This window comes from Parasteatoda tepidariorum, chromosome 9, assembly GCF_982258835.1.
Source record: "Parasteatoda tepidariorum strain Cologne lab strain chromosome 9, Ptep-v5.0, whole genome shotgun sequence".
Classification (NCBI taxonomy): Eukaryota; Metazoa; Arthropoda; class Arachnida; order Araneae; family Theridiidae; genus Parasteatoda; species Parasteatoda tepidariorum.
Window position 1 is genome coordinate 40,912,484 of NC_141763.1, and position 25,694 is coordinate 40,938,177.

The 25,694-nt window shown below is 28.7% G+C and overlaps 2 protein-coding genes across 2 annotated transcripts; one reads left to right on the forward strand and one right to left on the reverse strand.

Moving 5' to 3' along the window:
* Nucleotides 1–8,642: 8,642 nt before the first annotated feature.
* LOC147803999 (TD and POZ domain-containing protein 2-like) lies at nt 8,643–10,047 on the reverse strand. The gene has a single exon (XM_087151646.1). The coding sequence runs from the start codon at nt 9,946–9,948 to the stop codon at nt 8,875–8,877; it is 1,074 nt and encodes a 357-aa protein (XP_087007772.1). The 5' UTR covers nt 9,949–10,047; the 3' UTR covers nt 8,643–8,874.
* A 6,550-nt stretch (nt 10,048–16,597) lies between these two features.
* On the forward strand, nt 16,598–17,344 carry LOC147804000 (uncharacterized). Its single transcript, XM_087151371.1, has one exon. It carries the CDS (start codon nt 16,598–16,600, stop codon nt 17,342–17,344), a length of 747 nt encoding a protein of 248 aa, XP_087007497.1.
* The last annotated feature ends 8,350 nt before the right edge of the window (nt 17,345–25,694 follow it).

A 25,694-nucleotide genomic window follows, 5' to 3' on the forward strand; every position in this document is an offset into this window, starting at 1 on the left:
GATTTCAATAAGAAAAGCACTAAGGAATATAAAAATAAAATATTAGTAATAATAGGTATTCAAGGTGTTCTGTTATAACTTCTATTATTATAAATATTTTAGATCCCTTTTTAAAACTGCAGTAAAAAAGTGTGCACATTACTTACTGGTCGTTACTTAATTGAAAAAAAAAAAAAAAAACAGAAAAGGAATCAGAATCTAATAAATTATATTTCAAGAAGGCGTTAAAAAAGAAAACCAGTTAGATTGTCTAAGGAAGTTAGAAGATGTTTTCTGTTAGTCGCTTCTTATTTATTCTTAGTTACTTCAGGCAATGAAATTTGTTTTGATGTTGTCCACCTTCGTATTTCTTTTTTCGATTTTGAAAAAGTATTTTTTCTTGATTTATTGTCTATAGTGATCTAAATTTGTGTTTTTTAAAATTCCTTCTTATAAGGGTACCAAAATTATATGATAAGGTAATGGAACTCACTGCATTCCGGAGGAAATAAATCAAAAACTAGTATTTTTTCATTTTATTCATTGTGAAAACTAAGCTTAATTGTTTTTTTCCCCCAATGATTTTTGAAATTTTCGTACTCATTTGCATAAGTGAATGGAAATGAAATAGTGAACTTTTTATGAATTATATTTTTATTTTTTATAATTCATTGATATAATTGTTTTACATTTGGAAATATACTCTTCAATAATTCATTTTTTTAAAAACATTAATGGGGTTTATTGAAAGATTTATAATTTTATGATAAAAAATAACTCCTAGGAAAAGTTGATAAAGGAAAAAAAAATGTTTCAAATTTGTATCCGTTTTTCTCATTGAAATAATGTAAATTGATTCTATGCAGTGGTTTTTAATAAATATATGTATATTTCACGTATAAAAGCTTAAAATAAAACGTTTATATAATAAAATTTTATCGATCGCCGTTGATTAAAAGGCTTCAAAAATTAAAAATAATAAGAATATAGAAAATAAAAATTCTTAATAATTGAATTATAGAATTAAAAAAAATTTAGATTTAATTACTTAATGAAAAATCTCATGATCAACTACTGATGTTATTTTCAGATAAAATGCAAATATTTTTAAATTGATAGTCTTGTGTATAAATTAAATTGTTGATTTATTATTAATTAAATTGTTGAATTATTAATAATTAAATTAAAAGTTTTTCAAATTATCTGTAATTAATATTACTGTTTCTACGTTTAGAGAAATGCCCATTTAGTTTTTACATAGTTTTCTATTTTAATAAAACATTAACTGCTTATTTTTTTTATGTAATTAATTCGGAAAGTTCATTTTTGCTTCATGGTACTTGGAATAATTCATGAATTATCCCTCTACACCATTGAACTTTAGACCTTGTTCTTGCTTATTTATATTTGAGAGAAATGAAACAAAACAAAAAAATCCCCAGTCATCGTTTTTAAATTTATTGAGTTGCAAAGGATCAAACAGAATATGAATAAAATAAAAACGCTCCTATTCGGGAAAATTCCTTTCCACCTTCGAGCGTGATTCTAATCCAATCAGCTTCTTGATTTCGTCTTTTTCATTTGATTATTTTTATTCTCTACATACATGAAAGTGAGAGCGTGAATGTTAATTTTTATTTAAGGATCATTCCAGATATTGATTTCTTTGTGGAAAAAGCATGGCTACGGAAAAAACTCCCACCAAATGTCGGGATAGGCTGTGCCAATCTTATAATTTGACGTGGAAGTTCGAAAAAAATAATTTTAGCTCTGCGAGTGTTAAAACTGCTGCATTTTCACCGATTTCTGGTTCTGATCTTTCATTTCATTTTGAGATTTGGTATAAAGAATTTCCTCATAATGGTATAACAGAAAATTTAAAAATATGTTTCGTAAAATCACGCGGAGTTAATATTCCACGAAATATGACGATGGATATGAAACTCTCCATAAATCACTTAATTGGTGGTAGATTAATTAGAGAGTATAAGCAAGATGGCCTCAGCGTTGAAAACATGAGTATAATAACTGTCGCAAATGAAATTTTTGAAAGCACTTATTGTTATAAGTTTGCTCGCATAACTAAGCCTGATGCGCTCACCGGCAATTTTAATTTGAATTGTTGTTTGATGTTTTATGATCATTTCAACTCACCTGAGAACTATTACAAGAGTATGCGTTTGCTGAAAAACATGCGACAATTTGCCACTGATTTCAGTTGTTTGTACCTAAGTGGTCAGCCAACTATACAGAAGGTAGTAGAAGATGTTGGCGAGAATGCCAAAAGAGCGAAGAAACGTAAGGCGAAAAAGGAATGTGTGCTAACATCCCCAGAGGCTCCTACTGTCCAACAATCCGGCAATTTATTGCATGACGTGGAAATAATAATGGACAATCAAACATTTAGAGCTCACAAATCTATTTTAGCTGCCCATTCGCCTGTATTTTTCCAAATGTTGTGTAATGAATCCCAAACAAGTGTTATTTACATCAGTGAATTTTCTACTGAAACAACTGGGTGCTTCATAAAGTATTTGTATTCTGGTGAAATTGACGACAAATCTTGGTCAACTATCCAAGAGCTGTATTCGATGGCCTTTAAATATGATGTTCATACTTTGATGCGAGATTGTGGTGAAATATCAGTCACGTTTTTGTCTGTGGATACTGTTTGTGAAATACTTAAAATGGCGTACGAGTACAGAGATGATTTTTTGAAATTAGAAGCAACGAAATTTGCCATAAAACATATCGAAGAGTTAATTCTTAAGGTTGAGTGGAAAGATATGATTAATTTAAATCTACAAATCGGATATGATGTGATGAAGAAATGTGCTCTTTGGAATTTGGACTAAATTGGATTTAAATTTTGAGAATGGGTGACTTTTTTCTTCTTCTTGATATTAATATTTAAGATGTGCTGCTACTTTTTAAGAATTTCTATCATTTGTAAGTTTTTTTTAATATTTTAAGTACCTTTAATGATTATTTGATCATTTTCGTGTTCTAATGATCGATTATAATTAATAGCTTATAAGCATTAATTAAAATTTCTATTTTATTTGTTTGTGAAAATGATCAAAATTACTGAGACGAAATGATTCCTTTAAAGAACATCAAACGAATTCAGTCTTTTCTGTTACATTTTGATGTTTTTTCGATTGGATTGTTGTATAATTTTTTTTTCTTTAAATTTTGATTCTTTATTTTTGTTCAAGTAACCACATTAAAAAAGTTTTAAGTTGTTTATTGTAAGAAGCATTTTTTCTACATTTTTTTACTTTTTTAAACTTATTTTTTATAATTTTATTCAACTCCTGCAAGGATTTGTATACTTAAAATACTTGATTTCAATTATTGAAGATAAGGTGTGAGAAGTTTTCAACTTGATACATTGTCTTAATAGAGTTAAAAGCATTAAGATTTTAATGTAAATATCATTTTGATAAGTTCTTTGATTATTTTTTGATATATTTCCTCCTTGTATTTCTTAAATATATTCTTTCCTTATGTATATTTCTTTCTATATATTCTTTTCCATATATTCCTTCCTTATTTGTTATATATTTCCTGTGCTTTTCTTCTTTTTTCTTTCATTGATAGTAGTTCTAAGAAACATTTAAGAATTTAAAATATTTTTTCTTATAATTTTCATTTCTTGATGTTGAATATGATATGCATGTGAATAAAAAATATTTCGATATTTTTTGTTATCTTTTTATATTCCAGTACTTTTCTTTTTTTTTATAAGTGATGCTAAATTTTTCTTGAGGCTTTTTTCTTTCTATATTTAATATCTAAGAGCAGATAAAAGTTTATATGAAATAATTGTTTTCTTAGAATATTTAATTTCTCTTCTTTGATAGTGCTGATGATAATGATTTTAATGTAATAATTTCATTTATTTTGTGATTAATAACTTCCATAGTCACATATTGCATTTGATTATTATGTAATAATGTAACAATTTTTAACTACTATTCAAAAATGATCTCCTTATTGCCATACAGAAATTTTAAATAATAATTCATGTTAAGAGTATTTGTAATAATAATGTTTGTTAAAGTACTTCTACTTTTTTAATTCAGATTTATTGAATAATTTGTTTCAAAACTATGATTTCATTTTGTAAAGCCTAAATAAATAATAACAGTTTAACTTAGTTTCTTTTTTCCAAACATAGTGTATGATTATTGTGCTTGTGTGATGTTAAAATGTAATTGTTTTTATGTTTAACTTTAAGTTTTTTAAGTTATCTTAAAAATTACTATGAGCTAATAGTTTTCCGTTCTTATTTTTGATGAATAATTTTCATATTAAGACTAACTGCTCTAATTTTTACAATGTAATTAATCTAGGGATGTAACTAATATTCGACTGCTTTAAGTATTGAAACTTAATTACTTAACACTGAGCCATAAGTTTTGTACTGCTGATTTTTTTAAAGTTGTATTCAAGTAAGTCTATTTAGTAATTTTTTCTTTGCTTGCTTTTTTTTGTTTGTGCTGCATTTTAACGTAGCGTTTCTTATAGCCTATATTCTTTCATTGTCACTTTTTTCCTGTACAGTAAGACAGATAATTAGGTAACCTGTAAAGTGTGATTCTCAACGTAAAAGTTGCATTTCAGAACTAAAAAAAAATTTCTGTTCCTGATTCTTTATTAACTTTTCTTTTTATCAGCATATTTATTGTAACAGAATTTTTAAAGAGCGTTTCTAATGAGCCTTATTCATTTATTGTCACTTTTTTCTAAAAATATGGCATTATGAAAAAGTTATATTATGAATTTAATGCTAAAATTTTTTGTTTGAAAATTATATAGGACTTTTGTTTTGGCTTCTATCTAGATCTTTCTATTTTTAAAAAAAAATTTTATAAGCGTTTTTATTGTGATGTGGTAATTAAAAGGGTTTCTATCAGATTTTATTCTTCACTTTTTTTTTAAAAAAAATATGGTAATTAGAAAATTAAGACGTTAAAATTTGAAATTTTCTTTAAAAAAATAAGATTGATGTTTAATTGTTCTGTTTTGCTTTTGTATATAATTTTTATGGGCGTTTTTATGATGGGGCAGCATTTTTAAAAGTTTTTCTAATAATATATTTTAATAATACATTCTAATCATCATATCTCTTTTAACGTTTTATGGTCAATTTTTTTTACAGAAAATATAATTTTCAGCATATAAGTTTTGTATTAAGAAAAAAAGGATATTTTAAGAATTAAAGGAAATTATAACTTGATTTTTTTCAGCTTTATTTCTTCAGTTTTTTTTAATAGTGGATATTCAGTTTTTTCTATTTGTTTTAAATATTTTTATTTCCCCTTGAGAATTTATCTTAAATATTTTTAGTATAGTTTTATTTTCCATTACCTCATACTAATAACACGGCTGAGCTCTGATTATTTTTAATTAATGACTAAACTTTTATATATATATATATATGAATGATTTTTTAAGAAAAAGAATATTGCTATTTGGTCGTCGAATATTCGGTTGACTTTTTTAGCCGATTGTTCGGCCAAATCTTTATTTGTTACATTCCTAATATAATCCGTAGCATAGATATGGTTTTAATTTCTAATTACAAAGAACAATTATGTATCCAAGAAATATATCTTAAAGTAAGTATTGATTTGTATCAAACAATTACTTCGATTCAAAAACCTTTTGTTTCGCAGAAATAATTAAGAATTATTTTGTACATAATAATAATGTAATCTCAAACTTTTGAGGACAAAATCTAAATATCACCATGATATAAAGTTTTAATTGGTTCTAACCTAAATTATTATTATTATCAATATTAATTTAAATTCCTGTCTGTCAGTGTTTCTATTAATATCTTATTTAGATTAAGTATTGAGTTACATATAAATGTTACATCAGTTTTCAAAAAATTATGTGAAATATATTCTTATCTAAATTGTATTGCACTTGAATGGCAGAAAAATTAAAAAAAATTTTTTTATGTAGTTATTATTAAATTAAATTCTTGACATTTGTTTTGGAATGGGAATTCCAGAGAATATTTGATATAGAATATTTGTTACGCATTTTTTTTTTTAATATACACATAAATATTTTGCCAGACTCAATTCATTTACTTTTTAAAATGCTGGTTTTAATTTTTTTAAAAATAAATTTTTTAAATTCTGTGAAAATATTTTTCATATAAATAAAATATACCTTTATAGCTATTCGAAAAACATGTCAAAGGTGTTGAATACAGGGCACATGGTGTTACATATTATCATTAAGTGTTATGCACCACTCTGCAAAGATGAACCCTTTTACGAATAATGTTGCTCCCTACCAACACAACTAGGATGGATTCTCTCAATATTCTTTTTTGGTTGTTAGGAATTTTTTTATTTTTATAACAAACTAGGGAACAATTATTTTTTATGTGTTTAGTACTCATGCAATAAATCGCGTCTTCAGAATTTTCTTTAAGAGGTAGCTTTAGCTTTGTGTCAATTTGAAGGTAAGAGTTTCAATGGGAAACCTGCAAATGACGTAATTGGGTATCTCGATCCTGATTGATTGTTGAAGCATGGCATTGTTTATGTTAGCAACTGTTCTTTTCGTTCTATTTCGAGCTAGCCAAGCCCAGTCAAATATCAATTCTCTTTAAGTGACACATTCTAAATTCTTTCACAAAGATTTACATTTTTTCACTAAATATTTACGTGTAGACTTAACATAAAGGCTAACACGAAGCCATGTGGAGCATCAACAAACTAATTATGCATCGAAGTTGCCAGGTACCAAAACAAAAATATATCTTGTTTGCAATAAAATACATAAACAAATAATAAATCTAAGTTAAGTAAAAGAAGTAAATGTGAAACAATTATATTTCAACTAACTCGATGTGCAATACGGCTCTATATTTAATTAACTTGCTACTAATTAACATTCTAACTTAAGAAGAGAAACTTAGCTTAACTTTAATACGCGAATTTGCTAATAAAGATTAGCTGTCGTCTTAGGTTGCATTTGTGGGTATGTGAGATCTTCCTCTTGAAGTGCGAGCACCCAATTATTTTGGCAATGTGGTATAGGTGTAGCTGGAAGGGAGTCACGTTTTTTGTTTTTAGAAAATTGCTTAATTTAAATTTTTATCTGTATGTAACGTATACTTAGAAACATATATATATATATACGTATAAATATATATATATATACATATAAAAAATAAATATGCATATATATATCAAACTGAAAATAAAGAAACAGTTTTAAAAACACAAAGCATGCCCTTCTTACACTACACTTATGCAATCTAGTAATTAATTATTTATAATCGATTAAAAAATAAACATAATAATCACTTGCTTTAAAAATAATTATACAGAAATAATCAGAAATTTCATTTTTTTAGCTCAACAAAGCACTACAATCCACTATATATATATTTCTGATGGAACTAATTTTTCCAATAGTCTCTTTTAATCACTTGTATGTATTAAAAATTTATTCTATTTAATTTCCATGAGTTAAAAAAAAATGAGTAAAAAAAATGAGCCTTTGTCATGGTAAGTTCAATAAATTAATATTTTGATTTCTTTAAAGTATCGTATATTAATCAAATTTCGATACTATTTCATACACTTTTAAATCCTACAAAATTATTCAGATTTTAAAAATATTTAATTTATGATGCATGTTACAAAAGCAGTTGCTTTTATGATACAATGAAAAAGCTTATGACTGATAATATTTTTTTCATTATTTAAACTAGCATGTAAGTAACTCGTTATTATTTTCTTGAATTTATTCATTACGCTATTCGTAATATTTTGTTACTGTTTCTTAAAAAATATTCTTGAATTTTCCTAATTTACTTATAAGAGTATATAAGAGCATTTTACTTATAAAAGATTATAAGAAACTTTTTAAAATCTTTTAAACTTTTTTAAATTATTATAAGGAGCAGTAACAAAGAATTATTAAAAAAATATTAAGAAGATTGTTCAAATAAATTCTACTTTTGCAAGTTTTTAATTTAGCACCTCCTTTTTTGTATTTAACATTAATTTATGCAATGTTCTGAATGGTTACCCTTAATATTCATTTTCAGAAACCTGGCCAAAAATGAAATCAATGTCAAGGAAATTTGAATAGTAAAGCCTAATTCATATTTAAGCAAAGAGGAGAAAAATCATTAAAACCTTAGGAACTGTGATAGATAAATAACAGATTAAATGCACCAAATCCTCTTCTATTACAGTTAAAAAATCTTAAGTACAGGTAAAATGCGACAATTACGAACACCTTCCAGTTATTCAAGGCAATTAAACTGTTATTGATATTTTCAATCCTGTTTTTTTAGTAATACATTTCGGCAGATATCGGCTTTATTTATAATAATTATTAAGATGGATAAAACAACTACTATTTTCGGGAAAAACAGTAGGTTATTAGCTTCTTTGTTTCACTATTCACCTTTTCTAATAATAACAATATTATCTATAATTATTAAGATAAATAAAATAACTAAAAGAAAAATTATTTTCAGGTAAAATTGTAAGTTATTAACTGTTAGCTTCCATGGCTAAAAGTGAAGCATAATTTCACTTTTTCTAATATCGATAGTAATATTATCTATAATAATTATTAAGATAAAGGGGTAAATACTAAGCATAACTTCACTATTCACTTTTTCAAATATTGATAACAATATTTATTCATAATAATCATTAAGATGGATAAAATAATTAAAATAAAAATCCATTTTCGAAAAAAATTGGTTATTAACCGTTTGATTCTTACCATGGGTAAAAATGAAGTACAACTTCACTTTTTCTAACATTGCTAACAATATTAATTATTAAGATAGATAAAATAATTATGATAAAGATTGTTTTCAGGAAAAACAATAGGTTATTAACCTTTTTGCTTTCTGGGGAAAAAATTAAGCATAACTTCATAACCAGCTTCTGGAAAATCTTTAACTAATTGCTTCCAGTTTTCAGAAGTTATCAAATCCTCCATATGACCAGCAGCAAAATTTTTAGCATTTTCTTTTAAATTATCATCGTCATATTTATACGCTATTCTAAGAGCATCGCACACATTATCCAAAGTTAAAAGTTGAGGAATTTTTAACACACACTCTTGCTTCAATGCAGAAACATCATACAAATGCGCTAAAATGTAAAGCTCCTTCATTTCAGTAAAATCCACATCCGATTGCGCTCCAATCTTTCCTGAGTAAAGATATTTTAAAAAATGTTCGAAAATTCCAAACGAGACATCACCTATATCGATGCAATTAGTTGTAGATTCTTTAAAATCAGTAGTTAACATTTTCATAAACACAGGAGAGTGAGCTGCAAGAACGATTTTGTGAGCTGGAATTGTTTTTTTGTCCACATTAATTTTAACATCGCTAAAAGTACTTGAAGAACAAAAATCTTGAACGTCCCCAGCGAAATCCTCTACATTTTTCACCCATCTCTGATAGTGTGATAAAAGTTGAGGAGAATAAAGACCATCAAAAAAAGTCATGTGACAATCAAGAATAAAACCAGATCTGATGTATTCGTGATTTATATTATAATTATCCCCTTGTGCGTAAATAATCTCACTTCTAAAGTTATAAATGTCCATTTCAGCAGCCTTCGTGCGAGGTGGTAACTTGTACTCCTTGAAAAACGAATTAGAATTATAATTCAATCTCACATCAACTGTCATTTCCAATTGAGATGGGATATCAGAGCCAAAGAGTTTGATCAAACTGAGCTTAAAGCAAGAATACGCACATTCGCTGCTTTCACTTGGAAATTGTTGGTAATATATTTCAAAACAAAACGACGCGTTGACGTTAAAAATTGGAGAAAAAGCTTCAGTTCTGATACATTTCGAATCGAAACGGTTAAGATTTTTTATTTCCCATTCGCAATTGTATTCTTGAACTTGGCGTTGTTTAACCATACGGGGTGCTACTTTAGCGACCATACTTCTGTCTCGACAGTAAAAATAAGCTTAAAGAAGTGACCGTTCAAATTTAAAGAGTATTAAAATAGAGTGCGGAAGTTTTTAAGTTATCTTATCATTTGAGTAGTGTAAACAGTGTGATAAAAGATGAGGTCACTTTGTCAGACAGTCTTGTTGCTATTTTAATCAACGTTAAGCAGGATACACGACGATTACTGATAAATAATTTGTTTAAGAGTCAGTTAATCTTAATCTCCATTTTTTAAAAAAAATTCTTATTGTGAGCATAGATACTTGAAACCTAATCAACTATATAGAGCATATTTCAGTTATAAACTTACTAGCGTGACTAACCATCTTGCTCGTTATTTTCACGAAAAATATGAAAATTTTTAACAGATGTAGTTTAAAAAGTATTTAGGTGTCCCAAACCATATAAAAAAAATAGAAACTGAAAAATCGAACGAACTTGTTATTTATTACTAATTATTTGTTGCCATTAAATTGATTTAAATGTTCGTTAAGTTGTGTTAAAGTGTTTGTTTCTGAAATTATGTAAATGCGTCTGCCACTCGTCTGATATTTAATGTTGTTTATTTTATTTAAAAATTGGAAACTAAATTCCACTTAGCAAATAAATTTTTAAAAAAAAATTCAATAAATTTTTATGTTAGGAAAAGGTTTTTCATAATAGTTCAATTTTGCTTTTCTCTCAGACATAAAAACGTTTACTTTTGACTATTCAGCAATCCTTGAATTGCATTTCGTTTTGAGAATCATACCATCACGAAATCTTGTGAATAGTGACAAAATGCAAATTTTTAATGTATGTCGAAATTGTTTCCTCTAATCCAGTGTTTCCCAAACTTATGACTTTTGTGTACCCTTTCCAAATTTTTCGTAACGCTGTGTACCACTAATAAAAAAATGAGTGTATTTTTTACTATAAAAAAATTGGACAAAAGTTAAAAATTACAAATGGCTGTTGACACCACTAATTATTAACTGTTAACTCTGCAAAAAATAGCCAATAGAAAAATACGTAATCGTAAATTTTCATGGCTAGCTTTGTTTTGAAGTAAAATTTTTTGAAATTTTCGTTTGTTGCAAGATATTTCGCATAAGAACGCGTACTCCCGCTAAACTGTTCCCGTACCTCTGGGGGTACGCGTACCACACTTTGGGAAACACTGCTCTAATCGAAACTTCATCACACTACATTGTTGGAGAATGTTAACTAAAATGACGAAACTAGAATGAAGAATAAACGATCGAAAATTAAGTGACGAACTAGCCAACTAACTTGTAAGGATGTCCAGGAGTTGATCTCGTATCAGGATGATCCCGGGTTCGAATCCCGCGTAGGGCATATGTATAATTAATCTCTCTGTTTTAATTGTGTTTCTTGTGTTGTTCAGGCGACATTGATCAGCCTTTATGGTAACCACGATAAAATGATTATTAAAAAGTTAAATACATCAGGCGCTACGAGTTTTTTTTTGTTTTTTTTTTTTTTTGTTTTTGAAAAAATAATTTTTTAAGCGAAATAATTTTTAAATTGGAATGAAATTCGTTTTTCGTAAAAGTGATGATAGTTATTTAGTAACTTTGAAGAAATTGCACGGAGCATCAGGAAATGATTATATCAGAAACGAAGAAAGTTTCGTGAAATTTGAGCATCCATTTTTTACAGAGCGCAACCTTTAAATACATTTTATTTTAATTTATAACAATCGTTGAACAGCCGACCCAATTTTTGGGTTTACGACTTCTAATGTTCAACTCTGCAACCTTGTAATTTTGAACCCAGTCCAGAAGACAAGGGAACTCCTGGATCAAGTATTGGGAGGCATCTTTGCAAGATAACAATATACATGCTTGGCGTGAGCTTCGATTTCTGTCAACCCTTTGATGGAGATGGGACTCCTATGTCCCTTTTATAGGGGAAAGTGGCCTAAGTTGTACCCCTCCTAAATTGTTCTACCTTTGTTTTCTAAAGAAGTATTGAAAGCAGAATGTAAAATTAGGAAGATATTTTCACGTGGAGATCCAGGCAAAAGAATCAAGTCACTGTATAGAAGCGTTAAGTTTTTATTTAAATTTATTAGTTTTACAAGTTTTCAATGTAAATTTTTAGCATCCTGTGTGAGGACATAGCCAGGGCTCAGTCCAGGCCAAATTTACTACCATTTAGTGGTACCTTCACAAATTCAAATTTAATAAAAACGGTGGTTTCACAAAATACTTTTTCTTAAAATTTTATTTTTGTATCGCGTAGGAAACGATAAATCCATATTTATACCATATTTTTGTGTTGTTTTTTTAATATAGTTTTTAATTTTCACGAATTATGTCTAAATTTTCACGAAATAGGTACCTCTCATAAATTTCTAGACTGACTCCTGGTAGCAGATCTAAATGTTATGTACAAATTAAAAATGTATTGGTTAATTGTTAAATAACTTATTACGTTGTCTGGCTTCTTTGGTAGCTTTCTATTGTTTGAGGCTAGGAATAACGTTTTGTTCAAAAATTGACGTAGTTTCTTAAATTGTATCTCTTGTGGACTCTTAAAAATCGTACCGATACGATTTAGGAGCCTATTCCAGGGTCCACATTTGTCATATAAGTTAAATATCTTTTAGTATTAGTTTAATTTATTCTAACAAGTAAGCAATGAAAAAAGTCACAGCATTTGTACGCAATTGAAATTCTTGAAATCAAATAAAACTTTCGATTACTAAGTTAGTGAAATGAACAGTTTGTCTATCAGTTCTCATATAATGGAAATTCAACTTCCTTTGCATGGTTATTTGACTCACTCAAAAAGTCTAGATAGACACTTAAGAGTTGATCAGGAAGGCTGAATTATTTATGCTACAGCTACCATAACGCATGACATATCTACTCCAAAGTCATATTTCTAGCCCTTTTTACTGTAATTTATTCAAGCAGTTAAAAAGTTACCCTGGGCTGATTAGCATACAATACCAAGATTCAAATCTAATGACCGAGGGCTACAATAAGGGGTAAATAATTTTATTTTATAACCGACGTTGAACAGATGAACCAATTTTGAGATTACAATTATCATGTTCAACTCCGTAGCCTTGTAATTTTGAATCCAACCCAGAAGACAAGAGTACTTCTGGATCAAGCATTGGGAGAAATTTGACTTCGTGGAGAACTTTTTTGATGGATCTAACCCTCATAAGAATTACATGGTAACCCACGGTTATCCTGGCGGCAATGGGATTCTTACCCTCGATTCTTCTACGACTGAGGATGTTTTACGTCTGCAGTATAGTCGGTGCGAGCCATTTCTGGGATTCGAATCATTAGGAGGCACTGAATGAAGACCACTGATGAAGACTTCATCATCTGCACTGAAGGTTCAATTGAATCAATTTCCGTAATTCTTTACTCTAAGAGAAAAAAAAGGTGCTTTTAACTTTAATTTACAAGCTGTAATTTAACAAGCAGCCTTTATAAAATATAAACTTGAACCAACGATTAAACTTAAACTCGCCAAATGAAAAGTTAAACAGCTAGAGCAAGGGTTTCCAACTGGCGGCCCGGGGCCCGCATCCGGCCCGCGAAGTCTTTTTTTGTGGTCCGCGGACTAAAATATATTAGTTGTCGTTTTTTGCGGACAATTTTCGTAAAAAATATACATGGGTTTAAAATACTTTTCTTGTTAATAAAAACCTAATTTCTTCGTTTCTGTGAAATTTAACATACCAACGGTGCAAAAAAATTTATTTCTCAGGGTTTGTATCCAAGAAAATATTTATTCAAATACAAAAATAATCGTGTATGTTGCTCTTTTTTATTTCCTTTTTTCATATTTTGTGAATATAATTTAGCATGTGCGTATGACAAATTTTCTCGAAGAAATTCTCCGATTCAACTTTTTGAAACTACTCATTTTAGACGAAAATATTTACACACACATTTTTAAATTTAAAATGTAAATATCTATTCTCTGGTGGTTGCAGCAGACAAACCTCAATTTTTTCATTGAATATTTTCTGTGCTACTATGTAAGTTTTAATACCAACATTTTTAAAGTTTTATATCTTAACAATTTGATATCTGTTGCACATTAATTGCTTAATACATAGGTGCGGATTAAAGTTAATGTAGTCCGAATTTTCATTATTTATTTAATATTTTTAGAAATATTATTAATAACAATTAAATATTTTTAAAAATCTATTTCTTATTTTAATTTGTTATTCAATACTTTTGTTTTGTACAACTTGGTAAAAATCTGACAGTTATATTTAATGTTTCTTCAAACATAAAGGAGTCCTACATAAAATTTTGATTAAGTTGCGGCCCGCCATTTGATTTGTGTTCTTAAATGTGGCCCCCGGCCTCATGTAAGTTGGAAACCCCTGAGCTAGAGGAATGAATGTAAAATTTGAGAAGTTAAATCGAAAACACTCAAATTCAGTTCATAAAATCAAAAACAGCAAACTAAAATACTAATAAGCAAGGAGAATCGAAACAATTTAGCTTTATATTAAACCAAAGATTTACTTAACAGGGATGACGTGATCATTGAAGTTAATCTTGACGAAAGGTTAGCTTTGTGTGTGAGTGGCTCATTTAGTAATAGATTTGGTGCAATGTTTGTCGTATGGAACTTGGATTCATGAAGCAGATTAAAAGAAAAAAAAAAAGTTTGTGTGTTGTACCTAAAACATAACTAAACCATATACATATCAAATATTGAACCTGATGATATGTTTTATAAGTAATAATTGTTTTTATAATTAATTATTCTTTTATCTTTGAGCAAAAGTCATACTTGAGATTTCTAGTAACAAAATGTCATGTTTTATGGCACCTTTTTTTGACTTGTAGTATCATTTACTGAACTCGTGACAGTTTTAAAAATATAGTTCTGTATTTTACATTATAATATTAAGCATTTGTGTCCCGCACTGGACTGATGGTTAAGACAGGATTCCCAGCAGATCACCGTAGTCGAGCATCACTTGCTGCGGTCAGCGTATGGGTAGGTGACCACTTGAATCAGTCTGCGTAGGGACCGAGGGTAGGCGGTATTGGTCTTCGTTAAACTGTTCTACCGTAAAGTACTCGACTTCGCGTGGGGGGAGGGGGACTTCACCTCTGCAGACTATCAAAATTTTGATGGCATATCTTCGGATCATCCTCAGGGATGTTTCTCAGATCGACGCCGATAGTCCGCCGTGCAACTCTAGCTTGACATAAAGAAACTACAACAACAATTAAACACTTGTTATTGTCTATTTTTTTAGTAATTTTAGCCCAAAATTTTTCTAGATCGGTACGATTTAGGGAACTGATAGTAAGAATTGTGCAACTGGTTTTCTAAATTTGAAGAACTTGTAAAAATAATTAATTTTCACTACTTATTGCTTAAATATTGCTACCAAAAAATAATATAAGTAGTTCAATAATTATACATTTTATTATTAAAATATTTCTAACGTAATTATCAGTGATAAAAATTAAAATGGGGGAAATGGTACGATTTAGGCAACTCTCCTCTATATTTTTTTTCTGACACTATAATTACAAGCAAAAAAATATTTTAGTATTATTTAGTTATAAAAATAGTCTAATAGTTACTTATCGGAATTTTATTTGTACTAAAATATAAAACCCAAAAAAATAGTTTGAAAAAAATAAATTTTTTTTTCATTCATATTCTGAAATTTAACAATGACTGATTTTTTAAATTGTAGAAATTTCATTGATGAACAACTGCTTTTTTTCAGATCTGAATAAGTACTAAATTAAAATTTATTGGAATTGAGTCGGTATTTTTTTCTACGCTGTTTTTCATAATCATAAATTGTTACAATACTAAATACAATATTTTTTTACTTATTTTGACCTAAGATAATGAAAATTATGTTTAATAAAAATTTTACGTCAAAGTATTAAGAATAAAAACAATCATACACATTTAAATAAATAATTCAACATTAAATTTCTTTAAAAAAAATTTGTTATTATTAAAAAATATATATTAATTTCTTTAATTTATAACCTTTACAAATTTATATTTATACAATTTGTAAAAGATTTGATCACAATCTAAACAGCATTAATAACTTAAAAGATAAAATTTTCTTGTAAAATTGTAGGGATAAAAATTGCGAATATATAACTTTTATGAATTTCCAATCCACAAATCTGAAAATGACACGTAAAGAAAGCACATGATTTCATTCCAAAGTCTTGATTCTTTGCAATTTATCGACAGACCGTTCTATATCTAGAAACCAGATAACAATGTAACTCCCTGATAAAAACCCCTACTTAATCACAATGCAGTTACATGTTTATTTTACCTGGAAGCGTTAAAGTAGATGGGCGTTCCTCTGTCATACATCTGAATTGGTAAATCGTACAAAAACTTATCTAGTGTTTGCAAGTCATGTCGACAAAAATTACTCCTGTGGTAAATAATTATATTTTTGAGTATTTCGCTGAATGGAAAATAGAAAATATTTCTTATTCGAAAGATGCTTTGGAAAAAACAAACGCATTTTCACCGATACCAAATAGTGACATCAAATTTCATCTGGAATTGCGTTTCGAACCTCAGAATATTAAAGAAATCGCATTAGTTAAAATTCCAGGTACTGTAAACAATCCATCACTCAAGATGAAAAGCGATTTAAGAGTAAGTGATATCCGTGGCAACTGCCTCAAGTATTATCCATCAGGTCCTGCAATTAATATTTCTGAACTTGCCAGATTCCCTTTTTATGAAAAAGATCAGCGTCCATCAAACTTTTATGGACACTACAGTTACATAATTATTTGCCACATGAAGTTCTTTGAGTTTTCTTTCATCCGTCCTATAGCTTGTAGAAAAGAAGATTGGTATTCTGATGATAATTCAGAAGACAAGCCTAGTATTCTAGGCGATGTTGAACTACAAGTTGCTAATGAATCATTCCCTGTACACAAAGCTGTTCTTCGCGCTCGTGCTCCAGTTTTTTGGCAAAAGATATCTGGAAATGATCCTTACACATATGGTAAAATTGTGATTAAGGATTCTTCTTTTTCGAATACAAACATCCGGTGTTTTTTAAATTATTTGTATTCTGGTGAAATCGAAGACAAGTTTTCTATTAACACTTTATACGATTTGGCTCACAAATATGAAATAGGAACTTTGAAACGAGATTGTGCTCTTATTCTTGCATCATCACTGAACTTGGGATCCGTTTGTGACATATTAAAGTTAGCTTACGATTGTGATGATGCTAATTTGAAACAAAAAGCAATTGCTTTTGCAGCTAATCATGTTAATGAGCTATTAAAAACAGCCAGATGGAAAGCGCTTCTTTTGAAATATCCAATGATAGGATATGATGTAATGGCGATTTCATTTTCCAAAAAGTAAAAAATAAATAAATAAAATGTGAATCGTCATAGCAATGCATTGAATTTAATATTACGTTTCGCAAAGGTTTTAATTGTCATTTAAAACAATCAAGATGGAAATTTCAATTTTATTAGCTATGTTTATTATATTATAAAAAATTATATTTAAGATCGTTATTATAGAACTCATTAGATTGCATTGTGAAAACTAGTGTTCCTTTTGTGATGTAAAGATCAGATGAATATGGAAAATTTTATGCCTCATCGCTTTGATTTTTTGAAAGTGAGTTCTTTAAAGTATTTTTACAATCAAAAATGAAAAAAAAAAAAACGCTCTGTATTTTAATGTATAAATTAATACTAGACTAGAATAGTTAAACTACAGTATAGTTAAATTATACTAGATACCTACCACAACAAATGAATTGATTTATCATGTGTATGTACCTTTAAATTATGGCAAAATAGTTTAATTTTTTAAAAGTTTCTTGATATCCTAGAGCAAATTTCCGTTCGCCATTGGCGACCTGAAAATTAAGGCTAGCGAGCAAGTTTAGTTTGATAAAATGTTTTGTTTCAGATCAAACTACAATCCATATTTTTCTCAGAGTTTTCTCGTGCAAAATCTGATTCGTAACTTCGTGACCGCTGGTCTCGAAATTCACTAGAATAAATAATTTGCTTAGAATTTCTATAAAAAAAAAAACCTCCCCCTAATACATTTCGACCTCGCAAATGGTATTTTAGTGCCTAAAAGCAGTGGTTTGCAAACATGAAGTGATGTAAGTGTGAGAACATTTCCGATATATTTTTATTTAATTTTAATGACTTTGGATGAAACTGGAATGATTGAAACCTTATTTTTAATAAATATTATATTATATATATTAATTATATTTTTTTTCGAGAATAGATAAGTTTCAATTTTTTTTAACACCCGTTTGTGTTTTTAGACGCTAAAAAATTCTTCATACTTCATCTGTTAGAATTTTTAAAAATTGCTCACATATTTTGTGAAAATTTTTTTTTTACCAATGCCCACCTTGAAAATGACCGAAGTCTTACAGGCATCTGAAGGGCAGATTTGTTGACCAGTCTTTCAGGGGCATAGTAGGTGGGCCAACATTGCTTCCACAGTAAGCTCCCACAGAGAATGAAAGAACATCCATGCCTTAACCGGGATTCGAACCCGGAACCTTTCTGATGCAAGGCCAATAATTCCCTGACCCATACACAGGCCTGCCAGCATATTTCGTGAAAATAGTGACGAGCAAAAATTTTAAATGTGGCTAGCACCGTTATAACTGAAATTTCATATTAAGTGTTATTAAACTACTACTTTAAAATTCTTTCCTGTGACCGTACTAGTTGACAATTTGGTAGTTTCAAACAAACATCGTAATCTTGTCTCGAGTCTTTTCTTTAACTTAGGCTTCATAAAGAGAGACGAGTCGCAGAAATCTCACTTTTCGGCTCTGGATTATACTGATGAAAGTCTATAATTATCAGATTAACGACAACAAATAATAATTATAAAATAAAACCTTGCAGATCTCACATATTTCGCACAAATTCACACTTATATCTTAGTAATGAAATAAATTTTAGCATACCACTTGCGAAAGGTTTAGAGTGGTAAAGAAATAATTGAAATTGTCATCTTCAATGTTTTGAAAGCCTGTTTATTGTATTCTTTTTGGAACAAAAAAATGTATGATTTCAACACAGTTTTTTTTATAGTTCAAAACAGTTAAGTAACTTTGAAAATTTATTATCATTTAATATAAAACTACATTTTATGCATTAAGTAGTTTTCTTAAAAACTATATCAGTGTTATAATTAGTGTAATTTCTTATTCTTTTTTTTCGATTCTAAAACTAAAATGTTTATTAAACTAAGAGTAAAAAAAAAAGAAAAAAAAAACAGATCTGAGGAAAAAATTGTTGAAATTTAAAATTGATTGAATTTCTTTATTAAACTTGCTTTAATAAACTTAATTATGCACTTTATAATCATTTAAAATAATATTTTTTTTTATGTGCAAACTGATTTCTTTGTGTCGTGGTATGTTATATAAAATGATTTTGCTCGATTGGCATGAGATGTGCAAATTTAAAATTCTTTGATGAGCACCCGATTAGTAAGAAAATCGAGATTAAAAAAAAGCAGATTGTCAAATACATCTCTAATAAAAATGTATTTTTTAAATCCTGTATCATATTTCTTTTTTCCCATTTTGTTACTTATTTTTCAACTGTTAAGGTAGCCTTGTTAAATGGAATAAAAAAGTGAGTGCAAATTTAGGTTCTCAAAATATCATGAAACCGTTGAAGAAACGAGAACTTGCCAAATCACTATTGAGGAAGACTGATAAACATTATAACAAGTTTAATTTCCTAAAGAAATTAAGAGACTGTTTTTTACAATCACCAGTCAACACGTTTTTTTTCTCTGCAAACCATCAGGTTCCGATATTTCAGGCCCACTTTCCTCATTAGTGATTCGTTAGATTTCTATAATATTTTTGTTTTTTTCTAGTTTAAATATTAATTTCCCATTCCTTACACTTACTTCATTTATGCCGAAAATTCAAAATTTATATTAGGGATGGTAGTTACAGAACATCCTGTGTCAATATAAAACATTTTTCAACCAGGAAGTGTCACAAAATTGAAAGTAACATAAGTTTAAAAAGAAAAAAAAATTTTTTTTTTTAGACTCATAACAAAAAAAGGCAGGGCTCGAAAAAACTCAGAAATTTTACCCGTCCCCGAAGACGGCTTGTCCAACAATGCACCCGTCCTCCTTTGGAACTAACCCGTCGCTTCTAAATAAATAAAAATATAATTTTCTCTTATTTATTACTAACATTTATATAAATTGCACAATGAATTAGTTGTTACTAGGATTACAAATACTAGGATAACATTATACAGAAATAAAAGAAATACTAGGTTACTAATAGTAAAACCTAGTATTTCTTTAATGAAATAATTTATTTCTTTAATGAAATAATTTAAATAACAAAGGTCAAGTTATCTGTCAATTATCATGTCAATTTCTCCGATGGTACTGCGTTTTTTAAATGAATCAAATACGTTTGCCAGTTCCACAATCAACGTTTCTGCACAGAAATCTGAAAGAGGTTTTCCACTTAGGTAGATGTTCATAATTGCGGTTGACGCTTGTTGTTTAAGACCAGTACGTAATGTGTTTTTTTTTATGTTCATTGCTGAAAAGCCCCTTTCAACCGCTGCAGTACTCCCAGACAGAGAAAACATCAATTCCACCATGCGCAGTATGTTGCTGTATTTCGAGATTAGAGGGTCATTTTAAAAGTGAGGAGCTAGACTCTTGTAAGATAACAAAAATTGAAAATATATCACGAACATTAACGGGAAAATGGCCGTCCGCGCGGACGTTGAATTCGAGAAATTTGTTGTCCGCGGGGAATTTTTGACCGCCGAGGACGGGCGGTTTTTCGAGCCCTGAAAAAAGGTATTTTATTTTATTTTATAACCGTCGTTGAACAGCCGACCCAATTTAATGGGTTTACGACTACTAATGTTCAACTCCGTAGCCTTGTAATTTTGAACCAATCCAGAAGACAAGGAAACTCCTAGATCAGTACCCCCAGAGGTATTGATTTGTTATGGGAACATAGAGGACTTTGAGACTCGACAGATTTAACGTGCATCAGTCACCATTTACTGCACGGGGAGTCTTCGGCCGGCGAGGATCGAACCCACGACCTCTTGAACATGGGCCCAGCGCCCTACCGACCAGGCTATCCCGGCCTCTAAAAAAAAGGTATTGTTCAAACTAGAGGGAGAGAGTGTTTTCCTCCCAATAAAGTGAGCGTGGCTCAAGTTCCAGCTGTGGCTGGTCGATACAAACACCGCACCTGGCTCGCACCGACCACAATGCTAACTTAAAATATCCTCAGTGGTAGACGAATCATGGATTAGAGTCCACTCTGCCGTCTCGGTAACCGTGGGGAGTTTTACTCTCCATGTAAACATGAATGCGGGTTCCACAAAGGCAAAATTTCTTTCAATACTTGATGCAGGAGTTCCCTTGTTTTCTGGGCTGGGTTCAAAATTACAAGGATATGGATTTGAACATTGTTAGCTGTTAACTTAAAAATGTGTTGGCTGTTCAACGACTGTTACATAATTAAAATAATACACTCAAATCTCGATTTTATACCACGAAACGCTCGCCTTCCTTTGTTAATTCCCTTAATTTATAGTCTTATACATAGTTGTTTATTCTCCATAATTGCTGAAATATATATTTAACAATAGTAATAAGCAATATTTATGATTTACGACAATTTTATATCATTCCTGAAATATTACTGGTAGTATTACAAATAACTATTAAATTTTTTATGAAGCGTATCAAAAATAAGTACTGTATTTTATTTCTTGAACTAAATGAAATTGTGAAGCACAGTAAAGAAAAAAAAAAAAAACATTTGTAATCATTTCAGAAAGCCTTTCTTAGCACTAGATTGCCTAAGGAAATCATTTTGACTGCTTTTAATTTCAATTAGAAAAACAATGATGCATGCAATGACACAAATTCTTAGAATTTTGTGACTTTTTGAACAACATATAATTTTTTTTATTGTTAATATTTACTAATAAATTGTTAATATTTACTAATAAACTGTAAATAATATAAAAAATGTTAAAAATTAATTTTAAACAAATTTATTGACACATTCACAATCTAGTCATTTTGACTGCTTTTCGGCAATATAGGTATATGCTAATTTTCCGTCTTTCTAGTGTTAAATTAAAGTTTTAAAAGCATTATTGTCAACAAAAAAAATTTTCTTTTAAATTTCTCATTTATAATTTTCATCTTGAAAGAATTAGTTTTAAGAAGAACACAAATTGTAACTTCGAAAATTGTGTTCACAAATCATTCGAATATTTACAAGAAAAACTCCATTTTTATATACTTTTTTACCAAATTTTATTACAAAAGATCAAACACTAAACATAAGATTATTGAATATACAATTGTAATATAATTTCCTTTAACAAAACAATAAAAAAATTATTGGACCATATTTAGTATACAAAATCAGCCTTCCTTTTTAGAAATTTCTTAAAATATTGTGCTATAATAGTTTTTTAGTTTATCACTATATTCACAGCATCGATAGACAAAAAGACCTTTTCACTTATTATCTAAAAAAAAAAAAAAAAAAAATTGATGCATTTCGTAAAAAAATTAATAACCACTTCATATCCTATAATAGGAAGCACTTCAGTTAAATCACTTTAATCTTCTCTCGAAATATGAGATTTTATGTGATTCACAACAAAGTTTCAGATTTTAAACTTAAGTGATCTTAAATTTAAGATAAAGAATTTAAATGTAATTGCTGTCACCGTAAAATAATTAGTTTTAAAAAGCACACAAAATTAAAGCTTCGAACATTGTATATTTACAAATCAATCGAAGTTTCATAAATATTTAAGGAAAATTTTAATAAAAAAATTCAACCTAAGAATATTGAATATACAATTTTAAAGTGATTTCTTTTAACAAAGCAATAAAATTAAGATTCTTGGACCACATATAGCATACAAAAAAATCCTTCATTATTTGAAATTTCTAAAGGTATTTCGTAATGATAATTTAAGTTAATCACTATACAAAAGGACCGTTAACCTATTATATAAAAAGAAATAACTGATGCATTTCGAAAAAATAAATAAATTAATAACCACTTCATATCCCATAATAGGAAGCACTTCAGTTAAATCTTTTTAATCTTCTCTCAAAATAAGAGATTTTACGTGATTTAAAGCAAAGTTTCAGGTTTTAAACTAAAATGATCTTAAATTTAAGATAAATAAAGAATTTAACTGTATTTTCAAAATTATAGTTTTTAAAACATCAATGTAGATATTCCTTGAATTATAATTGTAAAGCACAGTTAGAAAAAACTGAACTAGCCTAACAAACATTTAAAAAAAAACTTTCATAAAATAAAATTTTCAAACCATTTTCTTCAAAATTTTTTTAATTGAAATTTCTAATTTATTGAAAACGAAAAATAATTAGTTTTAAAAAGAACACAAATTTAAAGTTTCGAACATTGTATTTACAAATCAATCGAAATTTCATAAATATTTCAGAAAAATTTTAATAAAGAAATTCAAACATAAGAATATTGAATATACAATTTTAAAGTAATTTCTTTTAACGTAGCAATCAAATTAAGAAAAAAATTATTAGACCACAAAGCATACAAAATTATCATTCATTTTTTGAAATTTCTAAAGGTATTTCGTAATGATGATTTAAGTTTTCAAATTAATCACCATACAAAAAGACCTTTAACTTATTATATAAAAAGAAATAATTGATGCATTTCGAAAGAAAAATTAATAACCACTTCATATTCCATAATAGGAGGAAGCACTTCAGTTAAATCTTTTCTCGAAATAAGAAATTTTGTGTAATTCAAAGCAAAGTTTCAGATTTTAAACTTAATGGATTTTAAATGAATAAAGAATTTTACTGTAATTTTATAACTAAAGTTTTTAAAAGATCAATATAGAAAATAATAATTACAATAATCTAATGTATTCATTAAAAAAATCATACTTTCACGCACAATCACAATTTAGTTGTATTAAAAAGAGTTATTAAATTTTTATTTCGGAATAAAATTAACAGTGACATCATACCCAATTATCGGATGAGTCTTAACGAGTTCTTTCCAATCTTCTCTAAGAACAATTTTTTTGATGTGATTAACCGCAAAATTTATCGCAGCAGTTTTTAAGTCAGAATTGGAAAAGCTGTATGCCAGTTTGAGTATTTCACACACTAAGTCCACAGATAGGAGAGAAATTACTGCATCAGTACACTCAACCTTTAGAAATCCAACATCATATTTATCAACTAAGTAATAAAGTTCTTTCAGAGAATCCCAAGACTTGTTTTCAAGCTCTCCAGCATACAAAGATCTGAGAAACAATTCAAAGACTTCAGGTGCTGCATCCGTAATGGTAACGCTGTTGGTCTTGGATTCCATGAAATCGTGGGTCATCATTTTCATAAAAACAGGAGAATGAGCAGAAAGGATGTTTTTGTGAACTGGAAAGGATTTATCACCTACTTTGAAAACAAAATCACTGAACACACTTTGTTCGTAGATTGACTTCAGATTTCTTATAACATCAACACATTTGCACGATTTCCTTTCATTACCTGTTGTATGTGATGTTTGATCTTGATTCATTTTGCATTTCTCTGATCTTGATTCATTTTGCATTCTCATTTTGCATTTTATAGTTAAAGTTTTATTACTCATTTTGTTATAGTGTCCATTTACAAAAATATATCCAGTTACATTTCTAAAAGTAACGTTATTCATTTCACTAGTTAAAACCTTGCATGGATATTCTTTAAAAATAGATCCATCGGAATAGTTCACGCTAATCAACACTTCCAATGTTGGTGAGATTCCAACATTAGAGAGTTTTACGAGTTTCAGTTTCAATACATAGCGGTCCTCGTCGTAGCAATCCTCGTAGCGATCGTAGCAATCCTCGTAGCGATCATAGCCATCATCGTAGCGATCGTAGCAATCCTCGTAGCGATCATAGCCATCATCGTAGCGATCATAGCAATCCTTGTAGCTATGATACGATTGATACGATGCTTCGAACTGAAATTCTAGATTTTTACCAGAGAACGGCACAAAAGATGGTGTTACAATAATCTTGAATTCATTGGGATTAGCAGGTGTAGATATTATCCATTCACCTTCGTATTCATTCTTAGCCATATTGGCATGAAATTTTTTGACACCAATATTTCAACGAAACAACTTACGAAGAAATTGACACGTAAATAGCGAAAGCTCAAATGAAGAGTAATAGTACTTTTTTAAGACAATAATAAAATCTGATTCACCCGGTGATAAAGTTACCTTACAGAAAGAGCTGAAAGAAAGACGTCGCGTCAAGGTCAAAATCGCATACACTGTGAAACTTAGAGGAGATATTACGTTTTGCGCTCGGAAAACTTGTTCAAAGATGGGGGTTACCTTTTTGGCGAAAATTTCATAGCTGGCGTGCGCATCGTACAGGAATATTTTTAAGAGTACCTAGGGATTTTTCTCTCTTTTTTTATTTTATTTTGAATGCTTTCCCAATTTTATTCGTGATTGTAAAAAATAAGTTTTCTAATAAAAATACATTATAATATGTGCGCTACATTTAATTATTTGCGTTTAATTGCTTAATCATAAAAAGCTAATAACGTATTAGTTAAGCATGATTTTACCAAACAATGAAATAAAAATAATGATTTTTTGAATCGAAGATACGTT

Bases quoted from the DNA above. Each gene is read 5' to 3' on its own strand.
- LOC147803999 (XM_087151646.1), bottom strand. From the start codon at position 9,948: ATGGTCGCTAAAGTAGCACCCCGTATGGTTAAACAACGCCAAGTTCAA.
- LOC147804000 (XM_087151371.1), top strand. From the start codon at position 16,598: ATGAAAAGCGATTTAAGAGTAAGTGATATCCGTGGCAACTGCCTCAAG.